Source organism: Cervus canadensis, chromosome 10 (genome assembly GCF_019320065.1).
Source record: "Cervus canadensis isolate Bull #8, Minnesota chromosome 10, ASM1932006v1, whole genome shotgun sequence".
Lineage (NCBI taxonomy): Eukaryota > Metazoa > Chordata > Mammalia > Artiodactyla > Cervidae > Cervus > Cervus canadensis.
In genome coordinates this window covers 18,698,680-18,716,285 of record NC_057395.1, presented here as the reverse complement: position 1 = coordinate 18,716,285, position 17,606 = coordinate 18,698,680, and the positions used below count along the sequence as shown (strand labels likewise).

Genomic DNA, 17,606 nt, shown 5'->3' with positions numbered 1-17,606 from the left:
ATTGAAACCAAGATGAATAATATTTTATATTTCAAAGAGTTTTATCAGTAGAATTGGTTTTAACTTTTTCTGACTTTACAATAGAATTATTAAACAGTTTATCATGTTTCTGATAGCTTGGATGGGTTTTCCACATGTACTCTTTATGACCATTTCTCACCCACATATACAACTTGATGCACTTAGGGGGAAGCTTAGTGTGCTTAATCATTTGGGCATCAAAACAGATTTTGACCTAGCTAATTATGCTACTATGTGGAAAAATCATATCTAAGATAGTAGTCACAGCATGTAATATATTTGGTGATAAATAAAAAATAAATATGTTATCTTCTAGCTTTGGTTGAAAAGGATTTCACTAGGTTTGGGAAAATACATAATAAACTGTTTCAAGTTTTAAATTTTTATGGAGTCTCTGTTTTTGATGGAATGAAAATAATCCTAGGACTTGAAAAATATTATAAAAGCAGTTAGGACATGTTTATAATCATTAAGCTGCCAGCTGCAGGTCAATCATCCAGTGCAAAGCCGCTGCCATCTCTCACCAGGACTTCTTAATGACCTCCTAAGGGGTCTTCCTGCTTCTGTGTGTCCCCAGTCAGAGTCAGTTCCCAGCACAGCTGCCGGAGTCAGCCTCTGGGAGCATAAACCAGACCACTCCTCAAGACCTCGCACGGCTCCCTTTACTGCTGAGAATCAGAGTCGACAAGGTGTGAGGTGACCTGACCCCACTTAGCTGCAGCCCTGCTTCTCCTCACTGACCTCCTCTCTGCTCAGGCCATCCTGGGCTCCTCGCTGGGCCCCAACAAGCCAGGCCAGTTCCACCTTGGCCTACTACACAGGTTCTTTCTGCCAAGAATATTCATTTCTCACGTGTCTGCTTGCACAACTGTCTCCTGTCTTTCAAGTCTTGGCTCAAATCTATCTTTTCAAAGAGGCCTTCTGTGACCAGTTTAAGTTTACACCCCCTGTCCATTCTCCCATCCCTGGCATCGCCTCTCTCCTTTATTCTGCTGCACTTTCTGGTTTTTATAGCATTTATTACCTCTCTTTAGGTCACCAACATCTTTCTTAGGTGTGTTACTCAGTATGGGTTTCTCTCCATTAGAAGTAAGCTCCATGATGGCAGGGCTTTGACTCACTGATGCTCTTGAGTTCTAGGCATCTAGGAACAATGCCTGACTCACAGCTGGTGCTCAATACATAATTTTTTAATTCAACTTATACTGACCGATAACAAAACTAATTTCATATGTTGAAAAACAGTTCTGTCTTTTCCAGAGGAAAGTATAGTCCCTGAAAGTATAGCTGTTGAGCTAAGACTCATTGGACTGTATTGTTCAACGACTGTCTGTGACTCAGTACAGTCTTTTCTCAGGTTTCTTGACAGTAGTGGACTTCCATGGAGAATTTCTCAAAAGCAGTAGTTGTGATCATATTTAATATCTAGCTCCTACAAAGGGAGGGAAGAACCAAAGAAAATTTCATTGCCAATTCCATTGCATCTGTGACGGAAGTGTTGAAGCAGATAACGGCACTGGAGGTTTCAAATCTCCATTCTAGAAGGCACCCCAGCAGAGCTCCCAGACAGAATTTGAAACAGCAGATGACTCAGAAATCAGTTTCAGTGTCACAAAAATGACAGCCTCGCTTTTTTTCCACACAGGGGGACGGTTCCTCCTCATTCTTGTCGGAAACTTGCCATGAGGATCCCTCTGTTTCCCCCAACTTTACTCCCCCCAACCCTCAAGCGCTCAAGTGATGACCAGTGAGACCGGTGTCCTTCCGGCCAGGTAGGACACGATGGGAGGGGGCACTTTTAAGAGGAGGATGGCGTGTGGCCGTCCGGGTTTCAGGCGCTGTGTGGCCGGCACCTCTGTCCTGCGCTCTCTACACTCTCACGATTTTCCTGCCGTGGTCGGGGTGGGTGCTGTGTCTCTCATCTTCACCTGTCTTCCTTGGGCGTCAACTGCTTCCTCACTGTTCTCTCTTCTTCTGTCGTAAATTCCCTTCTTCCATTTTGCTGTCTTCTGTCATCTTTTTGTTTTTCTCTTTGCAATACTGGCTTCTCCTTTGTCCTTGATCTTTCCTACGCTCACACTATTATTTCCACTTTTGAAACATGTTTTAAATTCCTCCTTCTCAAAGCACTGGTTTCCAGTCTTATGACCTTATGACCTTAACTCTCAGGAAATCTTCTTGACTCACTCCCCTCAATTCACCACACCTCTCCTTTTAAAGCTCCAGTAAAAGTTGTTGTATCCCTGCATGGTACTTTGAGTTAAGGGGATATCTCAGGATTTACTGATTCTTTAGAATCAAGAACTCTTGTAAATATCTCACCAATAGGGAGCTTGGGCCAGGGACTTCTAGTTGGAACAAACGGAAGCTTAAAAATTAAAGAGGACTTTTAACTTGCTAGAGGAAATACATAATGATATCTATTTGCTAATAAGAAAATGAACTATGCCATTGCAATGGGTGTGCATTTCAGGGATAAAAGAGGCTTTGTTATGATTACAAAGAAAGCAAACGTCTATTCTGATGCATTGAAAATAAATTTGTAGTGAGATTTATAATGGTTTTGTCTTCAAGTACTTGTTGATCTGTGAAGCAGTGCAGTTTAGAAACATGTTGAGGAATTAGTGAGAAACAGCTATTTTACTGAGAAAGAGGTATACGTTTTTTGTCATCCTCTACATCAGTTGCCACATACAGTGATGCTGTAGCTCAGAGCATCATGAATTACCTGTAAGTCCTAAAAAAATGCAGATTCTGATTCAGGAGGTCTGGATGGGATCTGAGATCTGTATTTCTGACTCATTCCCATTGGTATCCTGGCTATTGCATCTCCAGGGACCACATTTGAATAGCAGGGATTTAATGCTTCTGGCTGAAGCACCTGGAAGGAAAAGCTTTAAGCTGCATTCATGATGTTTCATTGTGTTTTAATTTTTTGGCCGAATCAAGAGTCTGACCCTTTGATATCTTTTTATTTTGTACTATTGACTGTGACTGTGTAAATATCAATAACCTCAGACATGCAGATGACACCACCCTTATGGCAGAAAGTGAAGAAGAACTAAAAAGCCTCTTGATGAAAGTGAAAGAGGAGAGTGAAAAAGTTGGCTTAAAGCTCAACTTTCAGAAAACAAAGATCATGGCATCCAGTCCCATCACTTCATGGCAAATAGATGGAGAAATAGTGGCAGACTTTATTTTTTGGTTCTCCAAAATCATTGCAGATGATGACTGCATCCTTGAAATTAAAAGATGCTTGCTCCTTGGAAGAAAAGCTGTGACCAACCTAGACAGCATATTAAAAAGCAGAGACATTACTTTGCCAACAAAGGTCTGTCTAGTCAAAGCTGTGGTTTTTCCAGTAGTCATTTATGGGTGTGAGAGTTGGACTATAAGGAAAGCTGAGCACTGAAGAATTGATGCTTTTGAACTGTGTTGTTGGAGAAGACTCTTGAGAGTCCCTTGGACTGTAAGGAGATCCAATCAGTTCATCCTAAAAGAAATCAGTCCTGAATATTCATTGGAAGGACTGATGTTGAAGCTGAAACTCCAATACTTCGGCCACCTGGTGCGAACAGCTGGTTTAGGCTGCCTTTAAAGTCATTTATTATATGCATTGGATTGCTTTTTATTGCACTTGCTGTTCCTGGTATTTTTGAGTTATTGTGAAACATTTAATACCCCAGGTAGAGTATTGAATTCTGTCTGAATGACAGTGAAATGCAGACACATGACTTGGGTTTTGTATTTCAAAACAAATGCAGTAGAGACTTAAAGGTTACATTTTTGTCACTGTGCTCCATCAGACTTGTAATGGCTGGTTCACAATTTGATTTCCCTTCAGAATGTAAGTGAGCTTCCTGCTTAGCAACAATAATTATTTTCAAAAGAGAGAGAGATTCCCACAGTACCTAGACATTAAAAATTATCTAATCACATAGTTAGTTTGACCACTTTAGCTTCCCATTTATAAAAAGGCAACATAAAAATAAGCCAATTTCACACTTTCATGGAAAAATAGATCTCATTGCTAAAATTTTTAAAAATTGCACTTTTTCTCCTTGAAAAAGAGCAAAATTTTCTTCTTTTATAGCAGTATATGGAGAGTATATTTTGTACTGATAGCTTACAGTGAAGGATATCAGATTCATGGTCTCTGAAGAAGATTCAACTTCAGGATCAGGGACCAGGCTTGACTTCTTGTGGCAGAAGTTTTATTACAGTGAAAAAGGACAGAGGAAGCTTCTGACACAGACATCAGAGTGCCCTGTCACTAGTCTTAGCAAGGGAGTTCTATACTTTTTCTATTGGTTATTAACAATAAATCAAAAGAAAGTCTCAAGTTTGTAAGGGTCTTACTAGACCTATTTACATTTTAAGATGACAGGATTAGTCAGAAGGTTCTTAAGAAGGAGAAACATGTCCTCAAGCAGAATACATTGTTATATAATCATTGGTGCAGAGTTTAAGGAAAAACATACCCTCGAGCAAGATGAGTTGTTTTGTTGTGTAATCATTAGCTCTTGGCTTAAAGAAAAGAAAAAAAAAAAGTCTTCTGTGACTAAGGTGCATGAATGTAAAAAAAAGTTTGTCCTTGAGAGCCCCAGACCCCTTTCTCCTTGGACTTCTTATCAACCTACCTAAGTCTTTCAGGACCAAGTTTAATATTTCCCTAAATGTTCTTTTTTCACCTTAAATGTATCTCCATTGACAGGCTAAAGTTAAGAACAAAATGAATAATGAAAAGTATCAGTACTTAAAACTATCACACATTTGCTGGAAAGGAATGAGTTTTTTTGCTATGAAATTGATCCCCAAAATATTCATCATATAAACACTTGAAATTTCACATCTTTTAATTTGTGAATGCAAACCTTCAGGGATAAAAAATATATTTCTTGTTATCAACTAAAGACTAGTAGGTGAAGCTGATCAGGTTAATCATTTTTTAAACCCTGTTAACTATTTTTTAATAAATGTAAATCACTAAATAGAGCAAGATTAAAAACAAAAAAGGGTGTTTTCTCATTGTATGTATGCATTAAACTTTAGGTAGAGTTATAAAATGATCAATTAAAAATAATAAAAACAAAAAATAAATAAGTAAGTAAAATGACAAATTTCTAAAATTGACAATGATAAAGCTTTGGAAAACCATAAATTTGCATTAAGTATTAAGTGCCTGCTTTATGCCTATTTTAATAGGGAGCATAAAAACCACAGTTCTTATACTCTCTTAAAAAAAAAAAAAAAGCAATTCAAGGCCATACAAGCACATTAACATTTTTTCCTGACACTTAAATAATAAAAACAAGAACAACCAGCATTTACTGAGCACTTACTATGTTGCCAACACCTTCAAAGTGTATCACATGTGTCATCTTACTCTTGCCATTATACAGTTGAGTAAAGTTTGGAAAGTTTAATTACTTTGTTAAAGTCATACAAGTGTCAAGCCTTGGAAACCCCATGTTTTGAATCTTTGAGCCTCCCCAGTGAATATCAGAAACTATGATTTTGTGATCTAGATGTCAGGTTGTGATATCACTTTGTAACATCTCATGAACAGGCAAGCAATAAGGGCACACCATCTGTGCCTCGGTATACTCATCTGTAAAATGGAGAGATCCCAGCCTCTCTGCTGCAGGAAGCAGGTCTCTGGTTGTTTAGAAGGGCCAGACACCAGTCACATGGAACAAAGCCTGTTTTGTTTGCTGGTGGCACACCCCAGGCTCTACAAGATCACCACCAAATGTTGCCAGGGGTTTAGTCCCCAAACTGGTCACAACAGCAAGAGGAATTGGCAGGACATTAAGTTTCTCAAAATCACTTGTTGTTAACAAATGTCTTGGAGAAGAACCTCTCCCAGGATTAGATGTTAGAAAATTTCCAGCCCAGTGAAAACAGACCTCATCTCCAGGAAACCTGTCCTTGAGGTATGGGTAGCTGTTTTCTGTGTCTGATGCATCCAGTGGGAATGATAGTGGGGGTTACGGGAGGGAATCAGACATGGTGGGGCCTGCATGAGTGTGTTCAAAGGACCCGTGCTTGCTGAACGACCCCCACCCCGCTCCTTAAAGCACTGGGATTGAGCTCAGACATCCTCACCTCCTCCCAATCTTGTCTTTCCTCCTCCTCCCCGTGTCTCCACTCACAGTCACCCAGCTTGTGTGTGTCGATGCTGAGACCAACCAGAGACCGAGGGAGCTTGCTTCCCTTGAGACTACCTTTCTTCTCATCTCTTCACACTCTCTCCTCTTAAATCCTTCTCTTTGCCCAGCTCTAGAAGAGTCTCCTTGTTAACTTACCTACTTCTCCCACTTGGAAAGTCGTACCCTGGGTTATGAGAAAGGAGTTGGGGTCCACACAGGGCTCTGCTCTGTGGTCTATTTGTATTTGTTAAAGAATTGTTTTTATGGCTTTCAGTTTTTCATTCAAATAATATTTCTAGTGAGTCCTAGTATTTACCCTGAGATTACTAGGAAATCCAAGGCAACATCTTGGAAGAGCAATGTCTCCTTCCAGACTGTTCGGTGAGTCCAATGTTTGCGTCCGAGCCGCAGCACAGAAAGGGGTTTCTGCAGAGCGCCTGGCAGGGGGCGCTGTTTCCCGTTTGCTCTGGAGTTAAGCTGAGGAGAGCTTCTTTGGGCTAAACTATGAACGATTTAAGCAAGAAAGAAAAGTCTCTGAGAGGTAGAGTATCTAAATACCCAAAGAGATTCCCAGGGGTTATTCCGTGTCTTTTTGGTCTTTAAATGTGGCAGCAAAGAGATTGTCTGCAAGTTGTGCCAGCTGCCTGACTTTTTATGATCTCCTTTAGTCCATGAAGAATACAGTTAATTAAACTCAGAAGTTTGCCGCTAAAATAATAGGTATGAGATCCAGAGAATTCAAGGTGTTGGAGGACTCATTAAATAGGTTTGCATAAATATCATGCTGAAAGATTTAATGAGTCCATAGGGTCAGTTATAGAACAATGGAGCATAGATGACCTAGAAAAAAGAAATTAGAATCGATATTGGGCTTCTGAGTTAACAGCTATAGATTGCTATATGAACACCTGAGAGAGAAATTCTATAATTATATCTTAATGCTGCATATGGGTGTTCTCATCCCAGGGAAAATGAAATTGCTTAGTTTTCATTTACTTGTCAGTAATAAAAATAAATGTTTATATGTGTGTTCATTTCTCTGGTCTCTAGGAACCATGAATGCTTAAGGAGCTACAACTATGTAAATAGCATCAATTTTTTCTTTTAATTCAATTATTTATTGAATGCTATTGCATAGTAGTCACTGGGCTACGTGCTGGGAAAATAAAATGATATAATAATATTGCAACCTTACCACACACACCCCCACTGGCCCCACCACAAATTGCTTACAGGCTAGTGCAACCCTGTCCAATAGGACTGTCTGCAGTGATGGAAATGTTCCATGTCTCAGAGTTCAATGCAGTAGCCACAGGTGTTAATTAATGTTTAAAATGTGAGTAGTGTAACTGAGGAATTGAATGTTTAATTTTATTTAAATTTAATCATAAACAGCTGCATGCTACTAGTGGCTAACATATGGACAGCCCAGAAAGGTAACATGCTGAATCTGGATTTCTAATGTATAATCTACCTTTCTACAAAGGAGTTGTGTTGGGACCAAATTCTTATTATCGTCATTATAATAGAGCTGTTTACAGCGGAGGAAGGGCTGACTCTTCCTGGGGAAACCTAGGAAAGTTTCCTAGAACTGGTAATCCCTGACCTCCAGGATGAAGCCAGAGTTTATCTAGCAGAGGAGCAGATGGGAAGGAACTCCTCATGACATTATGAAAAATCCTGTGGTGCAAGGATCATGTAACTGCTGTGGAGTTGCACATAATTTCATAATTTAATGTTGTATTAGTTAGCTTAAGCTGCCATCACAAAATATTTCCAACAGGGTGGCCTAAACAAGAGAGAATTATTTTCTGACCGTTCTGCAGTCTGAAGTCCAGCATCAGGGTCCCAGCAGGGATGGCTTCTGTGAGGCCTCTTGGCCTCTCATCTCCTTGTAGGCAGTGCCTTCTTGCTGTGTCCTTACCCAGCCTTTGACCTGCACTCAAGAGAGAGAGAAGCTCTGTACATCTTCCTCTTTTTATAAGGACACCAGTTCTGTCAGGTTAGGGCCCTATCCTTATGACCTCATTTAACCTTTCTGGCTTCCCTTGTGTCTCAGACTGTAAAGCGTCTGCCTGCAATGCAGGAGACCCAGGTTCAATTCCTGGGTTGGGAAGATCCCCTGGCGCAGGAAATGGCAACCCACTCCAGTATTCTTGCCTGAAAATTCCATGGACCAAGGAGCCTGATGGGCTACAGTCCATTGGGTCGCAAAGAGTTGGACGTGACTGAGCAACTTCACTTCACTTCACTTCCTCAGTGGCTCCATTTCTAAATACAGTCAATATGTTGGAGGCTTCAACATATGAATTTTGAGAGGACACAGTTCAGTTCATAAAACGCATCATTCAATAAACAAATATCTTTTTTCTGTTTTTTTTTTCCCCCAAGAGGAGATACATACCTCACTTTCAGTTAATATATGTATGCAGAAAACTATCACCTACTGATCAACCCATGATTTTAATTCCTGTATTTTATTGGTCTATTAACATATAATATAGGGTTCTGGAAAATTAACAAGTTAAAAAAAACATCTAAAGCAAAGTGTCCACCTCTCATAACATGAATGCAATTAAATATTGCTTAAGCAAATACTAATATTAATTTTCCTTTTTCTCTGAGGACAAACCATCGGTGAGCTAGAGTTGGTTAATACTAGCTCGCAGGAACTCATTTAAAATTTTTCCAGGGATTCTGTGAGCTGGTTGTTAAACACAAACACTATTAAAAAGTGAAAAGAAAGTGAAAGTGAAGTCACTCAGTCGTGTCTGACTCTTTGCAACCCTATGGACTGTAGCCTACCAGGCTCCTCCATCCGTGGGGTTCTCCAGGCAAGAATACTGGAGTGGGTTGCCATTTCCTTCTCCAGGGGATCTTCCCGACCCAGGGATCAAACCCGGGTTTCCCACATTGCAGGCAGATGCTTTACCCTCTGAGCCACCAGGGAAAAAGTAAATTATATAAATTTACAGTTAAACAAATCATACTAAAAACAAAGGGATCTATAAGAGAAAAGATTCTGAAAAAGAATATATATATATATACATATATATAAATCACTTTGCTGTACCCCTAACATAATATTGTAAACTAATACAATGTTGGTCTTCAATTTATAAAAAAGAGAAAAAAATGGAAAAGGAGAAAAAACAAAAGAAATAAATATCCCCAAAAAGTAAATAAATAAACAAAATTTAAAAATAAAAAAAAGAAGAAATAAATATCCCAAGGTCACCATTGCTAAGTAGGTGAGACATTTCATTGTAGTCTGTGCCCTGGAGGTAAGTGACCTCTATGGCGGCTGTAGCGTCACGGCAAAGGATTCCTACCCACACCTCTTCCCGACTCTCAGCTCAGGGGCATCATGTTGGAAACTTGAAATAGGCTACAGGGGGTATACAGGGGTATACAGAAATCAACAAATGCTACAAATCAGGCTATTTCCCCCCCAGGAGAATGGCCTATTAATATTGACCAGCATGCCACTGGCACAAATCTTAACTGTTTCATGGCATAAGTTTTTGTCAGAATTGTGCAGAGTTCCTTTTGCAAACATTCTTATTCATCCTTTGTAAACCAAACTTCCTACTAAAATGTAACATCGATATTGTTATTGCTGTTCAGTTGCTCATTCGTGTCCAACTCTTTGCAACCCCAAGGACTGCAGCACACTAGGTTTCCCTGTTCTTCACCATCTCCCAGAGTTTGCTCAAACCCATGTCCATTGAGTTGATGGTGCCATCGAACCTTCTCATCCTCTGTGGTCCCCTTCTCCTCCTGCCTTCAATCTTTCCCAGCATCAGGGTCTTTTCTAACGAGTCTGCCCTTCATATCAAGTGGCCAAGGTATTAGAGCTTCAGCTTCAGCATCAGTCCTTCTGATGAATATTCAGGATTGATTTCCTTTAGAATTGACTGGTTTGATCTCCTTGCTCTCTAAAGGACTCTGAAGCATCTTCACACCACAGTTTGAAAGCATCAGTTCTTTGGCACTCAGCCTTCTTTGTATATATTGATATATTACCTTTTAAAGCCTTTTTTTTGGTGTTTCCTCCACCAGAGTCAATGCTGCTTTCTGACCCGTGAACTCTCAGGCTCTGCACATATAAAAATTTTGGAGGGTGACAGAAAAGTCCCCTCAAATCTAAGTCAAGCATTGACAACATTTTTCTAACCCACTTAGCAATGTCTCCCACTGGAAAACTGCCTCAGCTATAACACAATATCCCTCCCACTGCTAATACTACCACACAGTGAATACAAGCCAACAGTGGCCTCGTTCATTTTAGAGAGGCCATTTTTGTCCTTACTAACAGTTTTAAGTAACAATAAACGAAATAAAATAGAAAACTACTGGGGTAAATAACAGTTTTCAGATGAAGTTTTATTCTTTGTAGGAAGCATTTCACTCCAAAGTTACCCTTTTCTTCCAAGCCAGTAAGAAGTAGCTCAGACTTTGAAAATGAAATGTCACTTGGCACAATTCTCATTCAATCTTTTATTAGAACTAGAAATAAGTAACACCTATGGCCTCTAAACTCTGCAGCCCGGGAGGTAAAAGTGGTTTGTCCGAGTCACAGAGGAACAGTACTCATTGCCTACCCATGTCTTTCACTCCAAATTGACACCCCAGTAGATCTTGTTTTCTGACTACAACCCTGTTCATTTACAATTTCTTTTATCATCAGCATATTGTATGAGGCTATCATGAGGGTGATGAGAGAAGAAGGCATTCAGGCAGAAAAGATTAAGTGACTTGAAGTTTTCACCCTTTCTCCAGATATAAGCTACATGTACAAACGTTTGAGAATTGTGAATCTAGGTTGATCTGAAGAATAGGATGGATAAGATCCTTGGCATAGAGAGGGAAAAGAGAAAATATCCTAGGACTATGGTTCCAGACAGCTCTCCATTCTAAGAAGTTTGGTAGAGGAGAAAAAGCCCAAAAGGGACAGAAAAGGTACATCCTGTGAGTTGGGAAGGAAACCAAGAGAAACAAAAGGCCTCCCTATGAAGGGAGTCACCCATAGTGGTTATGGAACTGAGTAGATGCTACTTCAGTGACCAGGTGTCACTTGAGTTTAGTGACCAGAAGGTTATTGGTGCCCTGGGTTTGAGTGAGGGATCACAGGAAAGGTGGGAGCGAAGTGAAACAAGAGTGGGATGAGCCAGAGGCAAGGAACAGTAGACAGCTTGTCTAACCCTCTTCTCAAAGCCCAGACTTGAAGGAACCCAGAAATCTGGAATAGTAACGAGGGATGTCAGGAATCAAGGGAAGACACACCTGAGAAGAGATGAATGAGCACGTGTAACCTAGGATCCAGGCTAGTTTATCATGAGCTTACTAAATAAGTGACTGCCAGGGAAGTGGTTGGCAGGGTGATGTTTTCCTCCGATGAATCAATATTCAGCAGAAGAAGGATATCTTAATGAGTGTGCAGCATCAATTCAGTTCACTTCAGTCTCTCTGCCTCTTTGCGACCCCATGGACTGCAGCATGCCAGGCCTCCCAGTCCATCACCAACTCCCAGAGTTTACCCAAACTCATGTCCATTGAGTCGATGATGCCATCCAACCATCTCATCCTCTGTGGTCCCCTTCTCCTCCCACCTTCAGTCTTTCCCAGTATCAGGGTCTTTTCAGATAAGTCAGTTCTTCACATCAGAATTGGGTGCAAACTATTGGAGTTTCAGCTTCAACGTCAGTCCTTCCAATGAACACTCAGGACTGATCTCCTTTAGGATGGACTGGTTGGATCTCCTTGCAGTCCAAGGGACTCTCCGGAGTCTTCAACAACAACACAGTTCAAAAGCATCAATTCTTCAGCACTCAGCTTTCTTTATAGTCTAACTCTCACACCCATACCTGACTACTGGAAAACCACAACTTTGATTAGATGCACTTTTGTCAGCAAAGTAATGTCTCTGCTTTTTAATATGCTGTCTAGGTTGGTCATAGCTTTTCTTCCAAGGAGCAAGCATCTTTTAATTTCATGGCTGCAGTCACCATCTGCAGTGATTTTGGAGCCCAAGAAAATAAAGTATCTCACTGTTTCCATTGTTTTCCCATCTATTTGCCATGGAATGATGGGACTGGATGCCAGCAAGGAAGAAGACCCTAATTAACAGGGCAGAAATCTTGCAAAAGAGAGATTTCAAGAGAGAAAGGAATTTTCCAAATTTCTTTAGTTTCTTTTAACTCCAGGCCTGGAGGGCTAAAGCCTTACTAACCGCCCAGCCCAGGACCCAGGATATGACACGGGAAGAGGAGGGCCTGCCTTTTCCAACCCTAGGAGTTGTGGGGAGGAAATGGGGAGTGAGGATAGAGCGGGAGGGAGATGTGTGCATACCTCTCTGATTTCCTCTCTCTAGGACAACATCTGGAAGATTCTGGGCAAGGCTCCTGGCTCCCATATCATGTGTGCCTTGGAAGGACTGGAATGTCTCTGAATGCCCCAGTGATGGGAGATGGGGGTAGTGGGAGTGGCCGGTAGGAGCTTAAGAACAAAACAAAGCAGCTCCCCCAGGTCAGTTGGTCCAGACCATGGACTAAAGAAGCAGCCACCGATCAATCATCCCAAATGGGCAGTAGCCATTAGTCCATGGAAAAACCTAGAGCAGCCCCTTCACAGCAGAGACCTGTGGGGATGTAAGGGAAGCCTAGTGGGTCTCCGCCACCACCAACTCTTCCCCCACTTTGAAGACCCATGATCTATAGAGATTTAGCCACCATCTTGGAGAATTGAAAATAGGAAGAACATCTTGAAAGACTGCACTTTAGCTAAAGAGTGTGACACATGCAAGAAACATAAGACTAACCCTATAGGGAACTGGAATTTTGAAGCAACTCTAAGGAAACTGACATGTCCTTTAATAGAAAGGCTAGCACAGTCCCCCTGACCGTCATTGGAAGAACAGCTCCTACACCTCCAGGGAGAGTGGTTTGTGGAAGTGCCTCCACTGTGACTTAAATGACGGCCACTTCACGGGAGGGAGCTCAGGCACTGTGCTGGGCAGTGCCAGCCACTCAGAGGCATTGGAAAGGAATGGGTCACCTGGGAGTTTTCTAACCTGATCGCAGGTTTCCTGGACACCATGTCCCCTCCTGACCCAGCACCTGCTGTGGCACAGAGATGTTTGTAGCGAGGTGAATAACAGACAGTTTCATGAAGGTTAGGTCGCACAGGAACAAAAGACACCCTTGCCTGGGTGGCGCGAGCCTTTCCCTCTTCTCGCCCATCAACTTCTCTACCAAACTGAACTGTGCTCAAATGCTTCAAAAAGATTTTCAGTCAAAACCTTTAAATGCTTATTTTTAGAAGAAGAAATGTTTACTGTTTCGGGGCTGAAAATTATGCTCAGTTTTGCTGAACTATAAGCAGAAATTAATTTTTAATGCCTATTTCATATGTAAAAGCTCAGAATATCCTTCTGTTAAGAGCAGCTCTAAAATTAGATACTCCTAATAGATTCATTAGATGGGCGCTTGACAGCCACTTCTCCGCTGTTATTTCCACGGGTTAACCCTGTAGATCCAGCCACAGCTGAGGTGTGTCACAGCAAGGCCACAAAGCCGAGAAGCTGCCGGTTTCGTCTCCATGCTGACATAACCCTGCGGCTCGGCTGCAACTTCCAGGAATAATCACTTCCTTCTTTAGGCTTTGTACCTAAATACACAAAGTGTGTTGGCCAGAGGTTTATCATGATCATTTACATACTTAGAATTCCTGCGTATTTGAATACTTTTGGCAAACTAACATGTATAAAAGCTATTACGTGAGATTTTATAAGAGCCCAAGATGAAGAATAAAGACACTTGGGATGGTCCTCAGTGCCCTTCTATCATTGTGTTACCAGGATTCTGGCTTTCAGGAACATTCTCTCTAAGGATTAGACCTAATTTAGTTGAAAAACCTAGGAATTGTTTATTGAGAACTGTTTTATCATATAGATTTCTAATCTAGGAATTATAGTACTCACATGTCAAGGAGTAAAATAGAAAATGGGTTTTCTTTTTAATATTTTTTTATCTCTAAACTGGAGGGCAGTGGGTTTGAAAGCAGTCCTTTTGTCCATCCATCCATGATGCATACTTATATTTTTTTTTCTTTTTTTTTTATTATTATTATTTTTTTTTGTCATACATTGATATGAATCAGCCATAGATTTACACGTATTCCCCATCCCGATCCCCCCTCCCACCTCCCTCTCCACCCGATTCCTCTGGGTCTTCCCAGTGCACCAGGCCCGAGCACTTGTCTCATGCATCCCACCTGGGCTAGTGATCTGTTTCACCATAGATAGTATACATGCTGTTCTTTTGAAATATCCCACCCTCACATTCTCCCACAGAGTTCAAAAGTCTGTTCTGTATTTCTGTGTCTCTTTTTCTGTTTTGCATATAGGGTTATCGTTACCATCTTTCTAAATTCCATATATATGTGTTAGTATGCTGTAATGTTCTTTATCTTTCTGGCTTACTTCACTCTGTATAAGGGGTTCCAGTTTCATCCACCTCACCAGGACTGACTCAAATGAATTCTTTTTAACGGCTGAGTAATATTCCATGGTGTATATGCACCACAGCTTCCTTATCCATTCATCTGCTGATGGGCATCTAGGTTGCTTCCATGTCCTGGCTATTATAAACAGTGCTGCGATGAACATTGGGGTGCACGTGTCTCTTTCAGATCTGGTTTCCTCAGTGTGTATGCCCAGAAGTGGGATTGCTGGGTCATATGGCAGTTCTATTTCCAGTTTTTTAAGAAATCTCCACACTGTTTTCCATAGTGGCTGTACTAGTTTGCATTCCCACCAACAGTGTAAGAGGGTTCCCTTTTCTCCACACCCTCTCCAGCATTTATTGCTTGTAGACTTTTGGATAGCAGCCATCCTGACTGGTGTGTAATGGTACCTCATTGTGGTTTTGATTTGCATTTCTCTAATAATGAGTGATGTTGAGCATCTTTTCATGTGTTTGTTAGCCATCTGTATGTCTTCTTTGGAGAAATGTCTGTTTAGTTCTTTGGCCCATTTTTTGATTGGGTCATTTATTTTTCTGGAATTGAGCTGCAGGAGTTGCTTGTATATTTTTGAGATTAGTCCTTTGTCTGTTTCTTCATTTGCTATTATTTTCTCCCAATCTGAGGGCTGTCTTTTCACCTTACTTATAGTTTCCTTTGTAGTGCAAAAGCTTTTAAGTTTCATTAGGTCCCATTTGTTTAGTTTTGCTTTTATTTCCAATATTCTGGGAGGTGGGTCATAGAGGATCTTGCTGTGATTTATGTCGGAGAGTGTTTTGCCTATGTTCTCCTCTAGGAGTTTTATAGTTTCTGGTCTTACATTTAGATCTTTAATCCATTTTGAGTTTATTTTTGTGTATGGTGTTAGAAAGTGTTCTAGTTTCATTCTTTTACAAGTGGTTGACCAGTTTTCCCAGCACCACTTGTTAAAGAGGTTGTCTTTTTTCCATTGTATATCCTTGCCTCCTTTGTCAAAGATAAGGTGTCCATAGGTTCGTGGATTTATCTCTGGGCTTTCTATTCTGTTCCATTGATCTATATTTCTGTCTTTGTGCCAGTACCATACTGTCTTGATGACTGTGGCTTTGTAGTAGAGTCTGAAGTCAGGCAGGTTGATTCCTCCAGTGCCATTCTTCTTTCTCAAGATTACTTTGGCTATTCGAGGTTTTTTGTATTTCCATACAAATTGTGAAATTCTTTGGTCTAGTTCTGTGAAAAATACCGTTGGTAGCTTGATAGGGATTGCATTGAATCTATAGATTGCTTTGGGTAGAATAGCCATTTTGACAATATTGATTCTTCCAATCCATGAACACGGTATGTTTCTCCATCTGTTTGTGTCCTCTTTGATTTCTTTCATCAGTGTTTTATAGTTTTCTATGTATAGGTCTTTTGTTTCTTTAGGTAGATATACTCCTAAGTATTTTATTCTTTTTGTTGCAATGGTGAATGGTATTGTTTCCTTAATTTCTCTTTCTGTTTTTTTTTTTTTTTTTTATAGGAATGCAAGGGATTTCTGTGTGTTAATTTTATATCCTGCAACTTTACTATATTCATTGATTAGCTCTAGTAATTTTCTGGTAGAGTCTTTAGGGTTTTCTATGTAGAGGATCATGTCATCTGCAAACAGTGAGAGTTTCACTTCTTCTTTTCCTATCTGGATTCCTTTTACTTCTTTTTCTGCTCTGATTGCTGTGGCCAAAACTTCCAACACTATGTTGAATAGTAGTGGTGAGAGTGGGCACCCTTGTCTTGTTCCTGATTTCAGGGGAAATGCTTTTCAATTTTTTCACCATTGAGGGTGATGCTTGCTGTGGGTTTGTCATATATAGCTTTTATTATGTTGAGGTATGTTCCTTCTATTCCTGCTTTTTGGAGAGTTTTAATCATAAATGAGTGTTGAATTTTGTCAAGGCTTCTCTGCATCTATTGAGATAATCATATGGTTTTTATCTTTCAATTTGTTAATGTGGTGTATTACATTGATTGATTTGTGGATATTAAAGAATCCTTGCATTCCTGGGATAAAGCCCACTTGGTCGTGGTGTATGATTTTTTTAATATGTTGTTGGATTCTGTTTGCTAGAATTTTGTTAAGGATTTTTGCATCTATGTTCATCAGTGATATTGGCCTGTAGTTTTCTTTTTTTGTGGCATCTTTGTCTGGTTTTGGAATTAGGGTGATGGTGGCCTCATAGAATGAGTTTGGAAGCTTACCTTCTTCTGCAATTTTCTGGAAGAGTTTGAGTAAGATAGGTGTTAGCTCTTCTCTAAATTTTTGGTAGAATTCAGCTGTGAAGCCATCTGGTCCTGGGCTTTTGTTTGCTGGAAGATTTTTGATTACAGTTTCGATTTCCTTGCTTGTGATGGGTCTGTTAAGATCTTCTATTTCTTCCTGGTTCAGTTTTGGAAAGTTATACTTTTCTAAGAATTTGTCCATTTCATCCAAGTTGTCCATTTTATTGGCATAGAGCTGCTGGTAGTAGTCTCTTATGATCCTTTGTATTTCAGTGTTGTCTGTTGTGATCTCTCCATTTTCATTTCTAATTTTGTTAATTTGGTTCTTCTCTCTTTGTTTCTTAATGAGTCTTGCTAATGGTTTGTCAATTTTGTTTATTTTTTCAAAAAACCAGCTTTTAGCTTTGTTGATTTTTGCTATGGTCTCTTTAGTTTCTTTTGCATTTATTTCTGCCCTGAATTTTAAGATTTCTTTCCTTCTGCTAACCCTGGGGTTCTTCATTTCTTCCTTCTCTAATTGCTTTAGGTGTAGAGTTAGGTTATTTATTTGGTTTTCTTCTTGTTTCTTGATGTAAGCCTGTAATGCTATGAACCTTCCCCTTAGCACTGCTTTTACAGTGTCCCATAGGTTTTGGGTTGTTGTGTTTTCATTTTCATTCATTTCTATACATA

The 17,606-nt window shown here is 40.2% G+C and overlaps 1 protein-coding gene across 2 annotated transcripts in view; it reads left to right on the top strand.

Moving 5' to 3' along the window:
- PLCB1 (phospholipase C beta 1) overlaps window positions 1-17,606 on the top strand; it is an 879,212-nt gene that overhangs the window by 786,850 nt on the left and 74,756 nt on the right. Inside the window, exon 32 of one of the 2 annotated variants that reach the window (XM_043479649.1) lies at window positions 1,667-1,793. The exons of the other annotated variant lie outside the window; for it this stretch is intronic. Within the exon in view, the coding sequence (XP_043335584.1) occupies window positions 1,667-1,762 (96 nt within the window). The 3' untranslated portion in view covers window positions 1,763-1,793. The remainder of the gene's footprint in view (window positions 1-1,666; window positions 1,794-17,606) is intronic. 2 annotated transcript variants of the gene reach the window in all.